The sequence below is a fragment of the Cnephaeus nilssonii genome (genome assembly GCF_951640355.1).
Source record: "Cnephaeus nilssonii genome assembly, chromosome: 6".
Taxonomy (NCBI): Eukaryota; Metazoa; Chordata; class Mammalia; order Chiroptera; family Vespertilionidae; genus Cnephaeus; species Cnephaeus nilssonii.
This window is the reverse complement of record NC_137077.1, coordinates 15435074-15460250: the sequence shown is the minus strand read 5'-3', so window position 1 is coordinate 15460250 and position 25177 is coordinate 15435074. Positions and strand designations below refer to the sequence as shown.

General features: G+C 38.1%; 1 protein-coding gene across 2 annotated transcripts; it reads left to right on the top strand.

The window, feature by feature from the left end:
* Window positions 1–5786: 5786 nt before the first annotated feature.
* On the top strand, window positions 5787–23954 carry ACTR6 (actin related protein 6). 2 transcript variants are annotated; one of them, XM_079773391.1, is made up of 11 exons: window positions 5787–5922; window positions 7375–7492; window positions 8934–9002; window positions 10107–10230; window positions 12257–12392; window positions 12483–12539; window positions 15686–15784; window positions 15879–15957; window positions 17017–17188; window positions 18855–18993; window positions 21877–23954. In XM_079773391.1, the coding sequence occupies exons 1-11, from the start codon at window positions 5855–5857 to the stop codon at window positions 22004–22006; spliced, it is 1191 nt and encodes a 396-aa protein (XP_079629517.1). In that variant the 5' UTR covers window positions 5787–5854; the 3' UTR covers window positions 22007–23954. The 2 variants fall into 2 exon arrangements, with proteins under 2 accessions (XP_079629517.1, XP_079629518.1); XM_079773392.1 differs by lacking the exon at window positions 5787–5922 and having other exon boundaries at window positions 7441–7492; window positions 8934–9015.
* The last annotated feature ends 1223 nt before the right edge of the window (window positions 23955–25177 follow it).

Genomic DNA, 25177 nt, shown 5'->3' with positions numbered 1-25177 from the left:
GCTGCAGCATCACCTGGGGGCGAGCGGGGGCGAGACTAGCTCGGGGCGGGGCGTGCGGATGGGGGCGGGGTCTAGTGAGGTGGGACGGGGCCACGGCGGTGAGGGGCGGGGCCACAGCGGGGAGGGGCGGGGCAACTCAGGTTCCAGACTGGCGCGGAAGGTATGCTGCCCTGCCACCCTTATCCTCAACTCAGCTGCTTTGACTCCCAATCCAAAACCTTCTCCTCCTCTGTTCTTGTCTCCATCACCGAGTCTCCGGCCACGTCCGACTTCTCTTTTTCATTTCCTAAGAATTTGTTCCACAAACTTCTCAGCTTATCCCCATTGATTTCAGAGAGGAAGGGATGGGGAAAGAGAGACAGAAACATCAATGATAAGAATCATTAGCTAGTTGGCTGCCTCCTGAATGTCTTCTCCTGGGGATCAAGCCCGCAACCCAGCCATGTGCCCTTGACCAGAATCGAACCTGGGACCCTTCAGTTCGCAGGCTGACGCTCTATCCACTGAGCCAAAGCAGCTAGGGCTCTTTATATTCTTGCCTCAGTTTCTTTTCCTTTGCTAAGCTAGTCTGCTTTCCTGGCTAAGTGCTGTAATGTTTCATCTGGTGATTTCCAATCCTAAGGGAAGTAAAAGTTGACAGCATGCTCTAATGGAGTCCAGGACCTGGGAATTAAAAGGCCTACATTCAAGTTCTGGCTCTAGTATTTTCTAGCTGAGTTAACCTGGAGAAATTAATTTTCTTATTTTTAGCCCCAGATTAATCATCTATACAATGAGTTAATAATATCAGCCTTACCTCATTAGGATGTTGTATCTAAAGAAATAAAGATGTAAAATTTCACTTGAAAAATTCTGTAAAAAGGAAGGAAATTGTTGAAATAGCAAGGAGAACTATTACAACTCTGCACCTCTACCCCACCCAACCCTAAACCAACATTTTTCAGATGTGAAAACGACCGCCCAGTGATGTCTAAAAGAGGAAAAGAAATTACACTACCTCTGAGGGATGTATCAGGAACACATGGGGGGAGGAGGGTGTAGTTTACACGTAGTCCAACACCTGTCCCTTTCTGAAGAAGTGAAAGGAGATATATATGTATTGACTACTTACCCAATTAACATTTATCATGTACTATAAACCAGGCATTATTCAAATAACTAGGGATGTCTAAATAAAAACAAACAAATGTTCCTGTGATCAAAGAGTTAACAGCCTTGTGTAGAAGGTCAATTACTAGTGCTAAGACCTTGAGCTCTATCATTAGACTAGTTCAAATGCTGGCTCAGCCACATTGTAGCTGTGTAAACTTGGACAAGTTATTTATATCTCTCAGCCTCAGTTACCACATATGACTACTGGAGTAATGATATCTAACTCAGAATTTTGTGAGGATTAAATGAGATTATGCATGTAAAGTGAGTGTCTACTCAGAGAGCCTAGTGAACGTCCACCCTGCTCCCTCCTGCTCCCTGCAGACCCAGATTTGGGGGCCTGGCACCTTGGGTGCCCCCTTAATCCAGATCATGGAGGAAGAAGATTGTGGCCAGCAAGTGCAGACCATTGGCAGTCAAGCAGTTCCATAACTCCAAGTTCAAGTTCCTGCTGCCCTACGGGTCCTTAGTCCATAGCACAAACCACCCTTCACTACCAAGAGACCCAACATCTCTCAGATGCAGGGCCTCCCTGTCCTCTGGCCTGCCCAAATAAAGTACTTGGGGGGAAAATAAAACTACAAAATTAAGTGATAAATGCTATTATTATTAGCATAAGTGAAAACAGAAACAAAGTACTATGAGAACACAGAAGAGAGAGTGATTTATTTCTATCTGGTTAAATCAGACAGATTTACAATGGAGATATTATTTAAAATATGAGCATGTAGCTTAATGTGTTGAAAGAACTGACTCTGAGGTCAGACTTGCATTTTAAACCTAATCCTGTAGGTTTTTAGGTATGTTATCATAGGAAAAGAACCTCTGAGCTTCATGGTGCTATTTATCTTCATGAGGTTGTTGTGAGGATAAACCAAGCTAATGAAAGTAAAGTTCTTAGAGAATCCCAGGTACAATAGAATGGTAGCTGTTATGATTAATTCACAAGGCTGGAAAAGATGTTTCACACAAGTGAAACACAATTATGAAAAAAGACAAGTGTCAAAGTTCATGGCTTCTAAATGGCAAGTGGCGTAATGCTTTGGCTAGAACAAAATGTAGATTTATTTTCAAAGTAATAAGTATCAACGAACCCCACAGGTTAATAATTGTAGTTAAAGTATCTTGTTATTGAGAAAATACGTGGTAATAATTTTAATTTTACTCTCCTTGGATTGAGAGAACACATAATGTCAAAAACCATCATAAATTCGGTGTTTCAAATTAATTTTTCGTTAATTGACATTTAATCATCAAATTTTCAAAAACTTAAAATCATGACTGTCATACACATATATAATAAACATGCATCAAAGATTTATTAACTCATATTGATAACCGGAATGGTGAGCTGAGGCGTTTTTCCCAGGCTCGTGTCTCCTGACGCCGAAGAATGAGCTCCGTGGACGAGAAGATTTAAGCAGAAGTGTGGGAAGTTTATTACAAGCAGATTCAGACTCCCCGCAGGGGCGGGGGACCCAATGGTGGGCTGCCCGTTAAAGCCTTGTAGTCCGGAGATATATATTTGCTACAAGCCTGCTCTGTGTCTACCTGTGTCATCACCTGATTGATTCCTTCAGTTGTTTTTGCCCAGCAGCGGACCTGAACTTGCCCTGTTTCTATGTGTTCTTTCTCTGTTCCTATGCTGAACTTGTTCTGTTTCTGTGTGTTCCTACACCTTGTTGCTGCAGGCCCTCCCTTGTTTTCCCATGCCTCCCGCTTTGAGTCCAGAAACATTTTATTATTTCTGCTTGGTTGGTTCCTGTGGTTAGGCCGGCTCAAACTGCCATGTCTACCCCTGCCTGTTTCACCTGCCTCTGTTTTCCACTGGATCCTTGCCCTATCTGCCTGCGATTCAAGTTAACCCTCCCAATATTAATGTAAGAACCAACAAGACAGGGTATAAAGCTATTCACTAAGCCCTTGCTGGGGTAGCTTAGTTGGTTAGAGCATTGTCTTGGTATCCCAAGGTTGTGGGTGTCCTGATATACCAATCCCTGATCAGGGCACATACAAGAATCAACCAATGAATGAATCAGTAAGTATAACAACAAATTGATGTTTCTCTCTCTCTGTCTATCTCGCTCCCTCTTTAAAAACAATACATTAAATTTTTTTTCAGTCATTATTATAACAAATAAATATGTTGCACATGTTTATTACATATTTATAGGAGAGACATGTTTTTAATTGTTTTAAAATTATACATTGCCAAAATACATATCTGAAAAGTACTTATGCGCTTGAGATTGTTTGTGCTAAAACTTGGGAGGAGAGAGTGCGTAGTGTGAAGGTGGATAGGTCAGAGCTTTTACAGAACAGTCTGTGCTGAAGCTGGCTTATACCAGCTCATGAGAACCAACTGTGTGCATTTCTTTCTGATGCTGTATTCGTTGTTTGGTGACTTCAAGATAGCTTGTAAATGTCCTTTGTGATGGCATTTGTTCCGCACACAGTGATAAGCACTACACATCAGGATCTCATTTTCTGAAGATCTGGTTGTTAAACATTTACTAGCATACACTGTAAGATCTGGTTGAAGGGGGGTGAGGTTGCAAATGCATGCACATTATTACATAGGCAATGTCAAGCCATGGAAGACTTCTACAGAGAGTGAAATTGGGGAGGAGGATTGAATTTCTGTTTTAGAAAACACTTGCTGATAACTATGCTGGCAGCACAGAGGATAGAACATGATGATAAGAGAATAGAGGGAGGAAGGGCATTGAAGATGCAGAGGCATTATTTCAGGTGAGAGATAAGGCAATATTAGTAGAGATGAAAGAAGGTCAAGGACAGATTCCAGAGATTAAATCAAAGATTGGAGTTGAAAATAGTTGAAGTTTCTAACTTGGGGCACACCAATCTATATATATAAAAGGTTAATATGCCAAGTGTCCCCTCAGGAGTTCAACCAGGAGACCAGGAGTTCAATCGCTCGCTATGATGTGCACTGACCATCAGAGGGCAGCGTGGAAGGAAGGAAGTCCCGAGCCGACAGCAGGAAGGCCTCAGTCGGCCCTGATTGCCGGACATGCCTAGGGACCCTACCCGTGCACAAATTTTGTACACTGGGCCTCTAGTAATTGAGATAAAGTAATGGAGGTGGAATAGGCATTTTGGAGATAAGATTCCATTTTGGTTTTGAAGCCTTTAAGATTATTTTAAGGATATGTGGGTAGAAACATTCAGGTTACAGTTGGGGGTGAAATTCAGCTTTTGGATTTATCAGTCTTTAATTATTGCCGAAGTCAAGAACAAAAATGATCCTGACCAAGAAGCATGCAAAGGAAAGCAATAAGAGAAGCTTAAATGTGAAAGGGCTTATAATCAAGAGAGACTGGAGTAAAAGAATATATTTTAAAAGGTAAGAGATGACTAGAAATGATGGCTGCTCTATGAGGTAAGATTTATAAAATATTCTTTACGTGTATGTAGTAAGGAATCTTATCAATTTAATATCAGAGAAAATAGAATGACTAAAATTTGACATAATAAATTTTGTACATTCAATGATTTTTTTTTTAAAGAACACCTTTTGTGGAATCTGAAGACCCAGATTCTTTTTTTTTTTAAATATATTTTATTGATTTTTTACAGAGAGGAAGGGAGAGGGATAGAGAGCTAGAAACATCGATGAGAGAGAAACATCAACCAGCTGCCTCCTGCACACCCCCTACCGGGGATGTGCCCGCAACCAATGTACATGCCCTTGACCGGAATCGAACCTGGGACCTTTCAGTCCGCAGGCCGACGCTCTATCCACTGAGCCAAACCGGTTTCGGCTCAATGATTTTTTTTTAATACAAAGGAATGTAGACACCAATGGAGTAGAGTGCCGGACTTCATGGAGTTTGCCATCTATGCAAGTTAACAGAGAATGATCATATGCTAAAAGGGAAAAAGAGAATACTACTGATAATAATGTTCTTGGGGGCAAAAAGAATATTGGGGATTAGTTATGGTATTGGGAAATATTAATCATACTCTGTTAACCATGATTGACTTGTTCTGGTTAAAGAAAGGACATTCTAACCTGGCTGGGAGTTGTATGCCCCCAGGACCTGGGTGTCAACCTTGGACAGTCAACCTTGGAATGTGGTCCATTCTCATTCAAGAACTGCCTATTATCATGGAAACATTAACAACCCTGTTGCCCAAACAATGGAGTTCCATCCCAACCTGCATTGCGTAACAGCATATTTGTAAATTAGGGTAGTTGGATCCTACAGTAGGATGAGCAATGGAGGGGAATGAGACTGAAGAGACCTCATACCTAATACGATGCTGAGTATGGTTTTGCACTTTATTCTACATAATTGTCACTGTCTGAACACTATCCGAACACACACACACACACACACACACACACACAGCTGGTTTGCAACAGGGGTTAGAAGAAGGTTGCAGTAGCGAGTCAAACTTTGAAGTAAAGGACAAATTCGAAGTGGGCGAAAAGCATTTAGCAGCGTCCACTCTTCGATCTCGCCGTGACTTTTCTAAATGGGTTAGGCTGGAACGCCCAGTACTGACTCTGGCTGAAGAGCCGGTGGCTGGGCTGTCTCCCGCTTCCGGCGTCCTCCGTTGCTAAGGGATACAGGAAGCGCGCCCTTAAGCTCCACCCATGCGAACCGTAGAGTGCCGGAAGAAAACGTGAGAAGGGTCGGAAAGAGACCGAAAAGACCTTGTGTTTCGTGCTAAAATGACGACGTTGGTGCTGGATAACGGAGCCTACAACGCCAAAATCGGTTACAGCCACGAGAATGTCTCGTAAGTGCTCGTTTTTACCGAGGAGCAAGGCACTTCGGCCTGGCAGCTTCACTCGCCGCGCTTCATCTTCGGGACGTCAGTGCGGGGCCCCCGCCCCCGCGCGGCCTGAAGCTGAGCCCCAGGGATGCTCTCGTGGGGGCGAGGTGGTCGGGAAGCTTTGAACTGGAATTTAGAAGTTAATTTGGGGCTGTGGGGCCCCGGAAGTGGGACGTGTGTTTTGTTTTTTGTCACCGGAAATTGCTCTGTACAGAAGGGTTCCAGAGAAGCGGTTCGGGGGAGCCAGGTGGGGTCCGTTTACACGGATCTGCAGGAGTCGTGGGCAAATGCGTTTTCTTGGAGACGCGATTATAGCTTGCTTCATATCCTCAGAGGGTTTTGTGACCCCAAAATGTAAAAACCACGGTCTTAGTAGCTGGAGAATTCGAAAGCTTGTGTCTAACTAAGCCCTTCGAAGTGCTCATTGGCTGACCTGCTCCATTATACTAGTAGAGTCAATTAAACAAACACTACCATAGCATTTATCAAATACTGTATATGTGTTTGCATAAAGAATAAACAGATTTAAATACACGCTTTTCTTCTGTCATTCACAGAGGGGTGTGTATTTCTTTTCCTTTCCGTTTTCTTTTGAAAAAGGACAACTGAACTGCTCAGGAATGTAAATTGTTATAGTCTTCTCTGGAAAATATTTAGGCATGTGTATCATTGTTTTTATTCTTTGACTCAGCAGTTACCAGTTACCTAAGGAATCCATTAGAGATGCTTGAGAAGAGTAAATACTGGATGCTCTGAATTATTTATAGCCACTGTGTGTGGTAGCAAAAATTAAGGAAGGATGCTAAATAATCAAGAATTCCAGATTTATTAAAATTGTAATACAACCATAAGATTGATTACAATGCAGCTTTAAAAAATCATGTATTTAAACATAGAGAAAAACCTGTGCTGATAATGGATCTAGTTTGTCTTCCTAAATAGATTATAAGCTCACGGTGGACACAACCACATTTACAAGTACTACTTCCTACTTCTGTACCCAAAGCATCTTACTGATTGAAAATTTTGACTTTATGGCAACTTGATGTTATGGCCAGAATTTTGAACTTGTACTAGTAAACTTTTTACCATAATTTTATTTAAAATTTATGAATTAAAGCCAGAAAGACCAGGAACTTTACCTAGGTGCCCTTTTATCTGTGTGGTGGCAGGACCAATACCCACCTGTAAGGGTCTCTTGAGGAGTATTTGAGAAAGAAAAAGCATCCAGTATATAACCTGGTATGTACTAGAGCCCTGGGGGTGGCGGGGGTGGGGGGAGATACTTTTTATTATGTGAAGACAATGAGAAACACTGGTTTTGGATATTTTTCTGGCATCCAGGGTGGTGGTTAAGTAAAAATATTTATAGCAACTATTAGGGAATAATTATATTATTTGATTCTTTGTTTATAGGGTTATTCCTAACTGTCAGTTCAGGTCAAAAACAGCACGTCTTAAAACTTTTACTGCTAACCAGATAGAAGAAATAAAGGACCCTTCTGGACTCTTTTATATCCTTCCTTTTCAGAAGGTAATTCAATTATATGCCATTTCTAGCATTATAGATCCAAATTTAAAGATAACTTTAAATGTATATATAAGATTTTGCATGTATGGAAATACTTTTAGATTTCAAAAAAATGTCATTTAGGTGCTCTCCCTTCCGGGAGCACACCCAGGCCTTCCCCTTCCCCTCTCTGCCCCAGGCACGTTACCATTAGCTTCCTCACTTCCAAGCTCCAAGGGACCTTCCTGTACTCCCATAACTTGTTTCCTAAGCCATTACTTCTAGGAATTACTTTTTCTACCTCTGTAATTTACTTAATAAATGTTCTTTTGCAAAAATAAAAATAAAAAATGCCATTAAAATTTTATTTAAAAAAATATGTTTTTATTGATTTTTAAAGAGAGAGGAAGGGAGAGGGAAAGAAATTCACTGTGAGAGCAGAACCTGATCTGCTGCTTTCTGCACGTCCCCTACTGGGGATTGAACCTGTAACCTGAATGTGCCATGACCAGGAATGAACTGGCAACTGGCAACCTTTTTTTTTTTTTTTTTTTTTTTTGGTGCACTGGCTATTGTCCAACCAACAGAGATACACTGGCCAGAGCTAAATTTTAAATAAGATCTTATTAAAACCAAAACTTGAAATTAAAGTGTCCTATTAAAAATAAATGACTGCCCTGGTCAGTGTTCTCAGTGGTTAGAGCATTGGCCCTCACAATGAAGGGTCTTGGATTTGATTCTCAGTCAAGAGCATGTACCTGGGTTTCAGATTCTGTCCCCCCACCCCAGTTGAGGTGTGTGCAGGAGGCGACTAATCAATGTTTCTCTCTCACTCTCCCCCTCCTTCCCTTGCACTCTCTAAAAATCAATGGAAAAAATATCCTCGCATAAAGATTAACAAAATAAAAATAAAATAAAATAAAATAAAATAAATACCATGCCATGCCATGCCATGCCAGCTCAGTTTGTTAGAGTGTTGTCTCACTATGCCAATGTGGTGGGTTTGATCCCGGTGAGGGCACAACAAGAATCAACCAATGAATGCATAAATAAATGGAACAGCAAATCAGTGTTTCCTTTTCCCTCTCTCATCTCTCTCTCCCAAATAAAGAAAATAAAATAAATGAATAAATAACCAACCATGATTATTTACTGGTTGTGGGTATGGGTACTGAATTTTACTTGTTTGTGTTAAAGCTAAATGAGATGAACACATTAAAGAAAATAAGCACAGAGAAGCATCTGTACTTATTGTTACATCTTTTGAACCCTTGACACTTTGTTAATTTGTAATTTTTTGAACTTTTAAAAGGAGAAAAACATAATTAGTTTGAAATTCAAACATCATTAGACTGGTGAAGGTAACGATAAAGAGATAGAAATCAGCAATTTAGAATATATTAATCTGACTTTTTTTAATTGTTCAAATATTTTTGATGATTAAATTTATTTAAAATTTTTTTAGGGTTACTTGGTGAATTGGGATGTTCAAAGACAAGTTTGGGATTACCTTTTTGGAAAAGAAATGTATCAGGTAACAAACTGGAGTATGTATTCAGATTTATTTCCAAGTCTTATTCAAATGAAAAATTAGAGTTTATATTTTAAGGTTTATAAACTTTTGAATATGCTTCAGATATATGTTTAAGTCACTTAATATTCTGTGCGTGGCCTTGATTTTCTAAATAATAAGTAAGTGCAAGTGAATAGAATTTCCGTATTAAAGTGGAATTTGAGGTTGATAAGAGATACTCTGTATGAAACTCAAGATTAAAAGTTTACTTCAGATTTCTATTATTAGACCAATTCAGTATCTTATTTTTATTTTCACAATAAAATATTTTTGCCTAAATATTTGAATGTGTCAATATTACAGTATGAGAAATTTGTGCTTGTAATGCCTGTAGTGTGACTTTAAGTATATAGAGAAAATGTTCAGATGTTCATGCTGCTTAAGAATGGGTGGTAGAGCCGAAGCCGGTTTGGCTCAGTGGATAGAGCGTCGGCCTGCGGACTCAAGGGTCCCAGGTTCGATTCCGGTCAAGGGCATGTGCCTTGCTTGCGGGCACATCCCCAGTGGGGGGTGTGCAAGAGGCAGCTGATCGATGTTTCTCTCTCTTCGATGTTTCTAACTCTCTATCCCTCTCTCTTCCTCTCTGTAAAAAATCAATAAAATATATTTAAAAAAAAAAGAAAAAAAAGAATGGGTGGTAGAGAATTATGTACACATTAAATATCCTCAAGCTTCTAGCCTTTTAACATTTAAAAGCAAAATAACAATAGCCCCAATGCTTATAGTTATTCATTACTTTTGCATAATTATATTTAAACAATTTGATAGTACCATTTTGTTAATGCTACTATTAAGACAGCTGAAATTGAATAGTAGTTAAAGTGCATGAATTCTGTTACCAAACTCCCTGTGTTCAAAGCCTAGGTCACTAACTAGTTGTATGAACCTTGGTAACTTACTCAACTCTCTCAGGTGCCTCCCTTTGCTCACCTATTGACTGAGTATAATAAGAGCTGTCTCCTAGGATTATTGTGAGTTTCAAATAAGCCTGTTTATATATGTGAAATATGTTTGTAATTATAACACAAAGTTATAAAGCTTTTAGGATTTTTTTTTCTCTTTTAGGTTGATTTTTTAGATACTAATATTATTATCACAGAACCATATTTTAACTTTACTTCTATTCAAGAATCAATGAATGAGATCCTATTTGAAGAATACCAGTTCCAAGCAGTATTAAGAGTCAATGGTGAGTTAAAGTTTTGGTTGAAATTGAGTTATGTGAATATGGATATGAATAGGGTAAATGAACACTTAAAATCCAAGAATATTCTTTCAGATTTGAAAAAAATAAAACATGGAATTTAAAAACTAGAGGGACCCTTAGAGATTAGTTAGTCAGACTTCTCTCATTTTATCTTTTACTCGTATAATATTTTACCCTAATGAAATTACTAGCCATGTATATCTAATCTCTGAAAGATTATTGTTTCTGAGGTAGTTATCTTTTCTGTTACAGATAAGCTTGCTATTACAATTATTATTAGTAGCCCTGCACACGAATCCGTGCGCCAGTAACTCGCCAGTAGCTCACTGCCTCCCTCCAGTAGCTCTCCGCCTGCTGCCCTGCTCTCCTGTAGCTCTCCCCACCCCCCCAATAGCTTGCTGCCCTGCCCCCTCCTGTAGCTCTCTGCTGCCTGCTTGTAGCCAGTAGCTCAATGCCACCCTCCTGTAGTTCTCCGCCCGCTGCCCCGCCCTCCTGTAGCTCCCTCTGCCCCTTTGCCCACCCCTCATAGCTTGCTGCCCTGCCCCCTCCTGTAGCTCTCTGCCACCTGCAGCTCTCCACTGCCTGCTTGTAGCTCGCTGCCCCACCCTCCTGCTTATCCATGATCTGGTCGTTATGCGGTCAGTCATTACACTTCATGGCGTAACAACCATTTGCATATTACATCTTTATTATATAGGATTGATTGAAAAAATGTTAATAGACTGCCAACATAGATTCTGTCAAGGAGTAAATTTATTAAAGGTTAGAATCACATTAATGGCCGTATAATGAATGTACTGAGATATTTAGCTTTCAGAATTAAAGTCTGTATAAAGCAACATTTATATATATATATATATATATATATATATATATATATATATATATACACATACATATATATATATATGTATATATATATGCCTAAACGACTGGTTGACTGGTCACTATGATGTGCACTGACCACCAGGGGAAAGACGCTCAGTGCAGGAGCTGCCCCCTGGTGGTCAGTGCGCTCCCACAGGGGGAGCGTCTCTCAGCCAGAAGCCAGGCTCACAGCTGGCGAGCCCAGCTGCAGTGGCGGTGGTGGGAGCCTCTCCCGACTCTGTGGTAATGCTATGGTAATGCTACCGTGCAGCCGGCCGGGATAAGCATGAGTGGTGCAGCACCCGGCCTCGGCTCAGGCTCCTCCCTGGCCACCTGCTGCTTGGCGCTCGGCTACATCCCTCAGGGGATGTCCAACTGCCAGTTTAGGCCCCATCCCCACAGGCCAGGGGATTGCAAGAGGGCGCAAACCAGGCTGAGGGACACCTCCTCCCCCCAATGCACGAAATCATGCACTGGTCCTCTAGTACTAAGAGCACAATTCTGGTTAAGAGCAGAATCTCTAGAACAGTGTTCTCAACAAAGGTGATTTTGCTCCTCAGGGGACTTTTGGCAGTGTCTGGAGACATTTTCGGTTGTCTAGTGGGTAGAGGACACAGATGCTGCTAAACATCTTACAATGCACAGGACAGCCCTAACAGCAAGGAATATTCTGGCCCAAAATGTCAATATTTTCAAGGTTGAGAAGCTCACACTGCATAGGTTTGAATCTTGGCTCTGGTTGGTTCTACTTGTATGACTCTGGACCATTGTTTAACTTCTGTGTGCTGCAGTTTCTGTAAAATGGGATTGTTGTGAGATTTAAAGCACACATACTCAATGGGGTTTAGTATAGTGTCCAACATGTAATGAATGCTCAGTAAAATTATCTGCTGTTAAAATAATTTTATAAGCTGTGAAATGAATATTTACCTTTAAAAATTGATCACAAATTTGTATTTACCACAAAAAGTGATATTTGAAAGTTTAAACACTATAAAGAACTTTTGACAGTTAGGAATACAATAAGTTAACATTTTTCTTATAAACAAAAGAAAACACTTGTCTTTGCCTTAGGTTCTACCTTTATTGCTTTAAAATAATTATAATGTTTCTTTTTCTCTTTACCTTTTTTTTTTAATAGCTGGGGCTCTCAGTGCACATAGGTATTTCCGAGATAACCCTTCTGAATTATGCTGTATCATTGTTGATAGTGGGTACTCCTTTACACATATAGTGCCTTATTGTAGAAGTAAAAAGAAAAAAGAAGCAATTATTCGGTGAGTTGCATTTAATTTTTACGTTATTTTTTAGAATAATACTGAAAAATGTGTGGTAAACTGATCCAAATTTCCATTCTCCTTTTTTAGGATAAATGTGGGAGGGAAACTCCTAACCAATCATCTAAAGGAGATCATATCTTATAGGTAATACTTAACTTTATTCTTGGGAGGATGGGATGCTGGCAATGAAGTTTTTCAAGCAACTTAAAATTATTCTTTACCTTTAGTTGCAATTTCAGGTGGCATTTCTATATGATTAGTGCTTAAAAAGCTGTATCACATATATAAATATTAACGATGTTTAAATCGAAAAGTTTTCTAGCATTTAAAATGGTATTGTCCACTAAAAAAGACATTCCCCAATTCTACAGAATTTAATATATTAATATTTTAAAGTGATAAATGGTGTACATGTGCATTGTAAAACAAATTTAAAATGTGTATAAGGAGACTGACCGGCGTGGCTGAGTGGTTGATCATCGACCTATGAATTAGGAGGTTACAGTTCAATTCCTGGTCAGGGCACATGCTGTGTTGTGGGCTCGATCCCCAGTGTGGGGCATGCAGGAGACAGCCGAGCAATGATTCTCTCTCATCATTGATGTTTCTATCTCTTCCTCTCTGAAGTCAATAAAAATATACCTTAAAAAAGCAATAAAACTAAGATAAACATAAACCTGAAACAAATATGACAGGATTATTTTCTTTATTAATTACAGGCTCTTATTAACCCATAAGAAAGCTATCCTGCCCTAACTGGTTTGGCTCAGTGGATAGAGCGTCCGCCTACGGACTGAAAGGTCCCAGGTTCGATTCCAGTCAAGTGCATGTACCTTGGTTGCGGGCACATCCCCAGTGGGAGGTGTGCAAGAGGCAGCTGATCGATGTTTCTCTCTCATTGATGTTTCTAGCTCTCTATCCCTCTCCCTTCCTCTCTGTAAAAAAATCAATAAAATATATTAAAAAAAGAAAGAAAGAAAGCTATCCTTAGTTAGATAATTCTCAGAAAACAAATGGTCAGTGGCACAGATAGATGATCACTAGAGAGTTACATGCAAAGGGTATATATGGATAATTCTTAGACATAAAAAAATGTTAAACACCTCTAGAAATTATAGATTTAATTCAAATCCTTATCAGTTATTTGTTTAGGAGCTGAGGATACATGAGTTAACAAAATAGACAAGAACTCCTCTTCCTCATGGCACTTCTTAGTAGAGAAAATGCACATTAAAATACCATTTAACAATTCACATTTATGGAACTTTTTCAAAAGATGATGTAGATTTGTGATATGAGCACTTTTTATTTGCTGCTGATCGGAGCACAACTTGAAATAACTTTTCTGGTAAACAATTTGGCAGTATACCAAGAAACTAAGTATTTCATATTCTGTGTTCTAGAGTATGAATAAATAATCATAATAATCAGAGATATAGATACAAGTACTATATTTCATTACTCCTAAGTTGTATGTTTTTTTACATTTTAACCTTTGAAATTGAGGTGAATCTTTCAGTCGTTGGTACCTTAGAATTGTATTAGTTTAATTAGCATTTTTTTCTTTTCATTGGTACATTTGTTCATCTTGGAGAAGGTGGAATATGGGGTATATGACTATGTTGTTAAAACAAAAGCAAAAAGATAGAAGCAATAATTATTATTTAAAATATATATATATATATTTTAAAATATATTTTTATTGGCTTTTTATAGAAAGGAAGGGAGAGGGACAGAGAGTTAGAAACATCCATCAGCTGCCTTCCGCACGTCCCCTACTGGGGCTCAAGCCCACAACTAAGGTACATGCCCTCGGCCGGAATTGAACCTGGGACCCCCCAACCCAGTCCATGGCCTGATGCTCTATCCACTGAGCCAAACCGGTCAGGGCTTTAAATAAATTTTTATTGATTTCAGAGAGGAAGGGAGAGGGAGCGAGAGATAGAAACATCAATGATGAGAGAGAATCATTGGTTGGCTGCCTCCTGCACGACTTCTACTAGGACCGGAATCAAACCTGGGACCCTTCTGTCCGCTGGCTGACACTGTAGTACCCACTATCAACAATGTTGAGTCAAACCGGCTAAGGCAGAAGCAATAATTATTTATTGAGTACAGGGTCTATGCTAAACACTTTATATATATGATTAGAATGATAAACTTATAGCTATGTTAAATTGGCAATATTACCTTTTTAGAGTTGAAGAGTTGGAGTCCTAAAAAGACAAAGTAACTTGGCTACTAATTTGGGATAAAACCTAAGTCTCTGGCTCCTAAGTCCATGTTTATAAACACCCAGGTATCTTTCCTCCCTGATCTAAACTTCCAACATTAGGAACATTGACAGATACATTTTAATAGATCACTCTGATTGGATATTTTAGGGCAATAAGAAATAATTTTTAAAGAGTATGTAATAGCATAAGAAAATGTTCATGAGATCATGTTTAGTCTAAAACATAAAAAGTAAACATGTATATAATCTATATACACAAAAAATATTCAAAGGAAGTAACCTTACATTTTTGTTTTTTACAAATCTTTATACATTAAACCTGTGTTTTTTTTATTTACTCATCAAATATTTACTAAGCATCCGTTACATGCCAGGTACTGTGTGCTGACTCACAATACTTTTGTAATTAGAAAAGAAAGTGCAAAGAGTTAAAAGCAAGATTCTATTCAGAATGGTTGGAGGAAAAAGTTTGCTCTTTAATTGGGTAAACCTTACCCCTTAACACGTTTTCAGTTTCCTTTAAACTGGACTTATATTTGCCTTTAGAGGGATAATGTGGAGATAAAATAAAATAATGGAAATAGGATGGGGCTGGGTGGTGGTGGGCAAAGGAGGGGAAAATGGGGGACATGTGCAAGTGTCAACAATAAAAGTTTTAAGTAAAAAATAATAACAGAAGTATTTCATAAAGTTACAAATATTTTACACATTCAAGAATTTACTATTTTAAAAAATTAGTTAACCTAAAAATTTAATTCCAGAAAAAAATATTTAAAATGATCATTATAAGTTATATTTAAATCTTTTCCATATCATTTTTTAAATATGTTTTTGAGAGAGAGAGAGAGAGAGAAAGGAAGAGAGAGAAAGAGAACATCTATTGGCTGCTTCCTGCACCCCTTCCCCTGGATGGGATCTAGCCCACCCCCCAGGCATGTGTCCCGATCAGGGATGGAACCGAACTGATGACCTTTCGGTGCACAGGACAGTGCTCAACCAACTGAGCTATACCAGTCGGGGCTCTTTTCCATTTTAAATTTTTATTTCTTTTCAGGCAGTTACATGTTATGGATGAAACACACGTGATTAATCAAGTGAAAGAAGATGTATGCTATGTGTCTCAGGATTTTTATAGAGATATGGATATTGCCAAGTATGTATAATGGTAATCTAAGAATTGGGAAGTTGATTCTTGGGAATGTTATCCATAGTTAAAATATTTCATAAGTTTCTATTTTGTTTTCCAGGTTGAAAGGAGAAGAAAATACAGTAATGATAGACTATGTTTTGCCTGACTTTAGTACAATTAAAAAGGGCTTTTGTAAGGTAATTTGAAAAATCCTCATTATATTTCTTCAAGTGACCACCTCAGTTAGATTTGAAAAGCATCCAGCTAGGATTGTGGAGTCTTAACAGAATTGTTGATGGCTGCCTTCCTGGTGGCCATTTTTCCAGGCACAAGTGCATAAATGAATAATAAATGTCTCACTAAAGTTATTTAGAAAAAGAACTGTCAGCTGAATGACAAATCTGGAGATAAACAGAAGTTGGTTATTTGCCTGTTATGAATATTGATACAGTTGACCCAGGACTGAATTGTTGATATTTCTTTTTACATATTTTAAGTATTTTTATACCTATATAGAGGATTAGGATATACTCTATTATGGGAGGAAAATTGCATATATGAGTCAAATGAAGTGAATGTCTATAACTGAATTTAGAAAAGCTGATGATTCTTAGTAAAATTGAGACGGAATATTATTTTAATGATGTAGAATGTTGTAGAAGGAGGTTTTTCCCCCCCTAATTCCTCAAGAACACAGATCACAGATGGGTGGGTTAGCAATAACAAGAATTTCAGTGGTAATGCCCATATATTTGCTTAAGTCATTTGGAAACAGATTTTTAAATAGAGATTGAATAAATAATAAATGTAAAGATGTAGGCTTTTTGCACAAGGGAAAGGGAATATCCTAATAGAAGGAACCACAGTATTCAATAAGCAATAGGGGAGTGAAAGTAGATAACGGAAGAAACATAAGACAGTAAGTGTTTTCTATTGAGAGTATGTTCTTTGTTCTCTGGAAATCACAATCAGTCTACTATTATAAGTAGTTTATGAAGTTTCCTCTCATCTGTTCTTTTCTTTCTGTTTTAAAATGTGTGGAATAAAGCCGGACTATCTTTGGGAGAATAGCTATGTTAACGTCACTAATTATTTATTTGTGTAGTTTAGGCAACAGGAGAGAAAACTACTTATTTCTAACTTTTGAGAACCTGAAACTTCCAAGAACATGTTAATATATTAGTATTACATATTACTAAATGTTATTCATCATGTGAGCTAGATAATGTAGTAAACATTTTATCTTTTGCTTTAAGCCAAGGGAAGAGATGGTCTTAAGTGGAAAATATAAATCTGGGGAACAAATTCTTCGTCTGGCCAATGAAAGATTTGCTGTTCCGGAAATACTCTTTAATCCTTCTGATATAGGAATTCAGGAAATGGGAATTCCAGAAGCTGTTGTCTATTCAATTCAGAACTTACCTGAAGGTACATAGTTAAAATACTGAGTAGTAATGATATTTTTACAAAACCTTATGTGAACTTGAGAAGTCATCTGTTTCTTCCAAATAATTTCAGGAAATAGCAAGTCTTTTATTTGTAGAGATTTCTAGATCCAATAATATACTTGAGTAATTCTTTATTGGTCCCAGATTTTACATCTCCTATGGGAAAAGTCATTATGGTCCACTTAAGCTTGAAGAAATTCTTCTCTCCAGGAGTATTAAATTATATTTATTTTAGAAAAAGTTTTAATGTAACCCACCTTTGCACAGAACATGACTTTATAACTTAGCAACTTAATGGCTTTCAGCTGTTGGTAGGATTGGTTTATTCTTTTTGTTATATTTGGATTGATATAATTTTAATGAGATTGAAGTATGATACTTTGGAGTGATGTCTGGGTTCTCCAGAAGCATGATTTAACTAATATTCTTGAGTGTTAGAGTACTTTTATATCTTGAAAATGTCTTCCTACATCATAAGGAACACTAGGCATTGGAGAAAACCTAGCATATGCAACATCCTTTCGATATATTAAAAAAAGGAAAAATGAAAAAGCAAGTCAATAATGCCAACAGCTAACATAAATATTTCACAACTATTTTCATATTAATATTTCGTATTAATTTCACACTTTATATAAAGTTATAGTCATGAGGTATGCAACATTTTATACTATACTCCTTTAATGTCATGCCAGGAGACTCAGTGTCAATATATACTCATTCCTTGTTTTGTGCTGGTACTCGGTATTGTAATTCTTTTTTTAAAAAATACATTTGTATTGATTTCAGAGCGGGAGGGAGAGGGAGAGAGAGAGAGAGAGAGAGAGAGAGAGAGAGAGAGAGAGAGAGAGAGAAACATCAATGATGAGAGAAAATCATTGATCGGCTGCCTCCTGCACGCCCCCCACTGGGGATCGAGCCTGCAACCAGGGCTTGTGCCCCTGATCGGAATCGAACCTGGGACCCTTCAGTCCTCAGGCTGATGCTCTATTCACTGAGCCAAACCGGCTAGGGCTCAGTATTGTAATTCTTGATAAGTTTCCCTGGGGTACTGAGTAGGCTTTTAATACTGGCTAACCATATGGCACTTAATGTTTGCCATCATGTAACTTTAATGAGTGCAAAACAAGATCCTTTCTTTAAATATTATTATAGATTATGAGTATTTTTCACTATTAAGTATTGCAAAATACTTACACAAATACCTGTCTGAGTGAGATAGTATGAAGTTAAAATGTGATGAAGGACCTCCTTTTCATCTTTCACTAGCTGAGTCTCAACCTACACAAAGATCCCTTCCATTTTAGGGAAGAACAATTATAATTATCAAATGTCCGCTAGTAGAATGTTACTGATATATATATAGCTTATAGTAAGTAGCCCATAGTTCAGCCCCTCACCTTAGACTTTGTTCAATATCTAGAGGTCATATTTCTGTTTAATATATCTATTTATCTATAATATCATTATAAAATCTCAGAAATTATAATTTACATGGTTATAAAAATATTATATAGTTTCCCAACCAGTACCTGTAATCCCTAATTGCTTTTACCTAAGCCCTCATCCTTATTGTTCCATAAAGATAAGTAAACAGATTTTCTAATGTCTTTTTTCTCTCCATTCTCCTTTTATTTCTTTTAAAGAAATGCAGCCGCATTTTTTTAGGAACATTGTTTTGACAGGAGGAAATTCCCTTTTCCCAGGATTTAGGGATCGGGTTTACTCAGAAGTTCGATGTCTCACTCCAACAGATTATGATGTTTCTGTTGTGCTGCCTGAAAAGTAAGTATTGGCTCATATAGACACAAAACATGGCAGACTGTAGATCAAGTGGACTGTGGATAAAGCAGACTTGAGTTTAAAACCTGGTTCTTTCATGTTGGCAGGTTTATGTCACCTTTGGGATCCTTATTTTCCTTTGCTCAAAAATTGAAGTGATAGCCCTGGCTGGTGCAGTAGTTAGAGCATCGGCCCACACACTGAAGGGTCTCAGGTTCAATTCCTGGTCATGTACCTTGGTTTCGGGTTCACTCCCTCCCACCCCCACCCCCCACCAGTTGGAGCTCATTTGAGAGGCAACCAATTGATATGTTTCTCTCACATCGATGTTTCTCTCTCTCTTCCTCTCTCTCTTGCCCCTTCTCTCCTTCTGCCTCTCTTCCTCTCTCTCTTGCCCCTTCTCTCCTTCTGCCTCTCTTCCTCTCTCTCTTGCCCCTTCTCTCCTTCTGCCTCTCTTCCTCTCTCTCTTCCTCTCTCTCCCTGCCCCCCCCTTTCTTCCACACTCTCTGAGAAAAGCAATGAAAAACATATCCTCAGGTGAGGATTAAGAACAACAACAACAACAACAAAATTGAAGTGACAAACCTTCCATTTCAGTAGATTCAGTGTTATGAAGTATGTTAAGTGCCCACCATAATGATTAGAACATGATGGGATGATGGGCACTTGGTTAATATGAGATCACTTCCCTATAGTAAGTCAGTCTTCTTTCCTAAGAGTTTTTATAGGCAAAGCAATTAGGTTATTATCTGTTTGAGTTTCTGAGGTGTGTCATTTCCTGAGAGTTTCAAGTATAGAAATTTACGAATTTACCCATTGAGATAAGTTATGTCCATTCATAAGTTTTTTTGGAATGTTTTAAGATAATTTAAAATATTTTAAATTAACTTTTAAATGTAATTAGTTTTTCTTAAATTCAAACTGTTTTATATATATTCCCCTATCCCGTTTTATGAGAAAAAGCAGATATCATTTCTACTTTACTGGTAAAAAAATTAAGGCAGAATTTTAGAGCTGTAAGGAAGGCTTACACATCATCCTGTCCAATGCTCTTACTTTGTAAATAAAAAGGCAAGGACTCATAAGTTGGCAAAAGCTTTACAGTGAGTTGATAGCAGTGACCAAATCAAAACCCAGTTCTCTTTACCTGGAGGCAGGAGCTCTTACCAAATATACATCTAATATTTGCTTCCTCCCAGGTTTTAAGTGGCAGAGACCCCACATATCTGACTTAGAGTTTTGAGTTTTGTTTTAAAGCTAAAGTAGAAATTTTTAAAACTTACAGCAGGCCCTCATCTGATTACTTATTTCATAGCTATCAGGTAAAAGAATAAACTACCATTAGATATTGAAATGATTTTTATCATCATTGATATTCATATACTCTTTTTACAGTATGAAGCGTACTGGATTTTTATCCTGCATTTTATTTTATTTATTTGTTTCTTTGTTTTAATCCTCTTCCTAGGGTATGTATATTGATCTTAGAGGGGGAATGAGAGAGAGAGAAACACTGATGTGAGAGAGAACATCACTTGGTTGCCTTTCATACGCGCCCTGACCAGGGATTGAACTCACCACGTAGTTATGTGCCCTGACCGGGAATCAAACCCAAAACCTTTTGGTATATGGGACAACGCTCCAACCAACTAAGCCACACCGGCCAAGCTTTATCCTGAATTTTATTTTATATATTTTTATTGATTTCAGAGAGGAAGGGAGAGGTAGAGAGAGAGAGAAACATCAATGAGAGAGAATCATTGATTGGCTGTCTCCTGCACACCCCCTACTGGGGATCAAGCCTGCAACCCAGGCATGTGCCCTTGACCAGAATTGAACCCGGGACCCTTCAGTCCGCAGGCTGTATCTGCTGAGCCAAACTGGCCAGGGCTTATCCTGCATTTTAAATGTAAGTTGTGCACACATTACAGGCCAAGGGATGCATAGAAGTAGTTTTATTCTTTATTCATCAAATCTTTATTGCACATCTACTCGTGTGTGTGTGTGTGTGTGTGTGTGTGTGTTCCTCTCCCCCCCAAGATTAGGAAATGCAATAAATACAATAAGGAAAACATTAACTTTTTTCTTTCTCATTTTTTAGATTTGAAACTGAATTAGGGATAGTGGAACAGTAGAAATAGAATTAAGACACAGAGTATATAACCTTGTTGTAAATAAAGCCAAACTAAATGTTTAACATGCTTTAGTTTTGCTTACTATCCATGTCCTACATGTAACTGTTTATCTTGCACTGTGTTTTCTAAATGTTTCATTTATCAGAGGCAACAGATTATAGCAGCAAAAGCACAGACTGTGTGATAACAGTTCCGGTTAAATCTAGTTCCAGACTTAATCTCTCTGGCCCTTATTTTCCAAACTTATAAAATGGGAGTTATAATAACTATATTGCTGTGTGATGACATATCTTTGCTGCATACAAAAGTTAGACTCACTTATGACAGTGTTTTTCATTTTATGTATTTTTTATCTTTTGCTTGTATTCTTGTTTTCTATTATAAGAACTAAAGGCCCGATGCACGAAATTCATGCAATGGGCTTGGCCCTCACAGCCATAGCTTCGTCTGGAAGGTTGTCCGGGAGAACATCCGGAAGGTCGTTCAGCTGTCCAGTCTAATTAGCATATTATGTTTTTATTATTATAGATTCAGGGCACAGGGAAAAAAAATCAAAAAGAAGAACTATTTGTAATGTTGATAAAGATTATTTTCTTTCTGAGTTTGCTTTAGTCCTATGAAGTTTATGATTATTTTCACACTTTAATGACTCTGTTGGGTAGTGACTGCTACATTTTAGTGACTAATTAATGTTTTTGCCTTTTAGTTTTATAAGATCATCTGGATTCATTTATGTTACCTTTATTTTTAGCCCTATTACTTATGCCTGGGAAGGAGGAAAATTGATATCAGAGAATGATGATTTTGAAGATATGGTGGTAACAAGAGAAGATTATGAAGAAAATGGACATAGCATCTGTGAAGAGAAATTTGATATTTAAGAAACATTTCTGAAAGTTTTGACTGGTTCCGACAAAGGTTTAATTTAAACGTTCTTTTTAAAGGTTAAGGATCTGTGCTACCTTTTATCTTAAGAAAAAGACTTGAACTTATGTAAATACTTTGATCTAGGGGTAATTTTCAAAGGTTTCTCAGCTAGGTTACTAAATGAACTGTAACTCAGCCCCTATTTTCATTTAGGAGCTAGATTACTATAACAATGCTTATGCTGTTTCTGAGAGTAGGTTATCTTTCATTAGAAGATGAAAGAGTGAATGCATTTTAGGTTTAATTCTTCATAGTTGAAAGCAGAGACTTAACTGTCTCACTGGTCAATTTTCCTTAGGAGGTAGTTTTGTGTGACACTGACTAGGAATTGGCCAAAGTGTTTTCAGTCTGGTATGATTTCTGTCTTAGAACTAAGTATTTTACTTTAAATTTGTCATTCTTATTTGTATATACTAAAGTTGTAAAGACCATTCTTATGTGTGTTTAATGTTTATTTTTTACTTAGAGTAAGTTTGAAAATGTGGAGAGTAAAGCCAATTTACTAAAAAGTGTTTTTGGTCACTACTTTGTTGGCAGAAATGTATTCACTCATAAAAATACTGCCCAATTTTGGGGGATTGAAATAAATTTGAAGCTAACTTGGAGTTGTTCAACTTGATACGAATATTAGTGCTTAGTTTTAAAATCTCATATAATTTACAGTAAGTATATTAAGATGTTAAAGGCCATAGCTTTCCTATCGAAGGGAACAGCTTACAGTGACATTAATGAATGGGTCAGGTAGGCTTCTTTGATGGCAAACAGTAGGAACTCACTAGAGCGATCCTAAGCAAAACAGCATTTATCAACAGGACAGAGGACAGCTCAGAAAATCTACGAAAAAGCTGGTCCAATAGCCCTAAGAATAAAAACCAGATAACCTTAGGCATCTAGGTTATAGAAACTAAGAGACAATCCTTACAGAGCCCTGCCATCAAAATATCTCAGCTTCTGTATTTTCTATCTTAGGCCTGTGCTTATAAATCAAATTTCTACCAGTCTCTTTTCCCAACTTGGGATCATGCGCCTACCCCATGGCTTCAGGGACTTTGACAGTCCCAGTAAGACAGCCTAGAGTAAAAGAAGGAAGTTTCCCAAAGGAAAATTAAGGTGAAGAGACAGACGCTGGGCAGGGTGAAAGAGCTGCGTACTAACTACAATTATGTATTGGATCATATTGGGGTAAGGCCAGGTCAGTCCTTCTGAGACCTAGGCTGGTTATCATTACAGAGTTTGAAGTTACCCAGTTACTAACATATAATTTGTGGACATTGTAGGAAAAAGATGCTGTTGGCATAAAAAAGTTTTTGCAACCATACAGTTGAACAGTGCTAGAATTTCAAGGTAATGTGGTTGGAGGTAAAAAGATAAGCCCCACTTAAAGAGCTTTTCTTGATTTGTCAGGATTTCATCTTGGTCAGGTAGAATACTATCATTACCAACCAGGTGTTTTTGCTGTGAGGAACTGGGCATTCCTCAAGGCTGCATTCCCAAAACATGCCCTTACCTGAAGTCTTCTGTTATATTCTACTGAGGATGATGCATGTGTTCATATCCTTACTACAGTAGACTGGAATTTATGTATACAGTGTAGGTCTCATAGTGCTTTTTTGAGACCATAAAAATTAATTTCTTAAATTAATGAACATAGAGCCTAATCCTTTATCTGTAGCATCAAAGCTCCCATGCATTTCAACACCTGCCTGATTTTAAAAACTTTATTGCTAGAGATAATCTTTTAATATTATAAAATAAGTTGACTTCAAAGAGAAATTTAACTTTAGCTCTGAATAATAAACATTGTCTGAGATGATGCATTCAAGATCTCTATTATTATAGAAAAACTAGAGGCCCGGTGCACGAAAATTTGTGCACTCGGGAGGGGGGTCCCTCAGCTTGGCCTGCGCCCTCTCACAGTCCAGGACTCCTTGGGGGATGTCCACCTGCCAGCTTAGGCCCACTCCCTGGGGGATTGGGCTTAACCTGGCAGTCAGACCTCCCTCTGGCAACCTGGGAGTCCTCAGGGGATGTCCGGCTGATGGCTTAGGCCTGCTTTCTGGGGGGAGCAGGCCTAAGCCATCAGTTGGGCATCCTTAGCACTGCTGAGGCAGGAGAGGCTCCTGCCATCACTGCTGCACTTCGCAGCCGTCAGCCCTGCTTGTGGCTGAGCAGAGTTCCCCTGGTGGGAGTGTACTGACTACCAGGGGGAAGCTCCTGCATTGAGCATCCGCCCCCTGGTGGTCAGTGCGTATCATAGCGACCAGTTGTTCCCTTCGTTCTGCATATAATATTTGCATATTATCATTTTATTATATAGGATAGGATATTAATGACCTTTTTTTTTTGAACACTTACCAAGAAAAGCAGAAAAATGAGTGATGATCTTAAGTTTAAAATTTATTAGAAGTAGAGACAGAACTTAGCCACATTAGAGTTTAAAATTTTTATTATAATTTGCATGCAGGGAAGTAACATGTTGACCATGCATAATATACACCTTAAGACAGTAGAGGATTAGGATTTACAGCAATGAGTAATCAAGATAGAACTGCCCTCTCAAACACTTTTCTAACTTGGTTTTGAAATTTTTAATTCAGTGGTGATTGGCCTGAAGTTAGTAAACTGATCATGTCCATCTACTTCTCTGCCTGTCCCAAATCCCTTTAAGCTCAGAGAAGAGAGGCAAATGAGATCAGGGAGGCATACACAGAACACTCAGATGCTACTTGTGATATATTCTTTCTCAACCTGGGTGGTAGGCACATAGGTGTTTATTGTATTAGAATCTATACTTCATTGTGTGCATGAAACAGTTCATAAATTTTATTAGAAGAGTAAATCCTGAAGTATGCCACCCTGAAGGGTGCCATTAATGAACAAATGTGGAAGAACTTTTTAAAAGATGGAAAACTAATTGGATTAAGTTGTTAGAGAAACAAGGACAAGAAAACCCAGATCAGGACAGGAGAAAACTAAAGAGGTAAGAATAATTCCAGAGATATTTTAATTTAGGACAAATCCAGCGAGTAGGAGATCATGGGGAAGCCATATAAAGAATGAGTTAGAAACAGCTAAGCCCTACTCCCTTCCTTGGAGTTGAGGCTCAGCAGAAAGAGTAGAAGTGT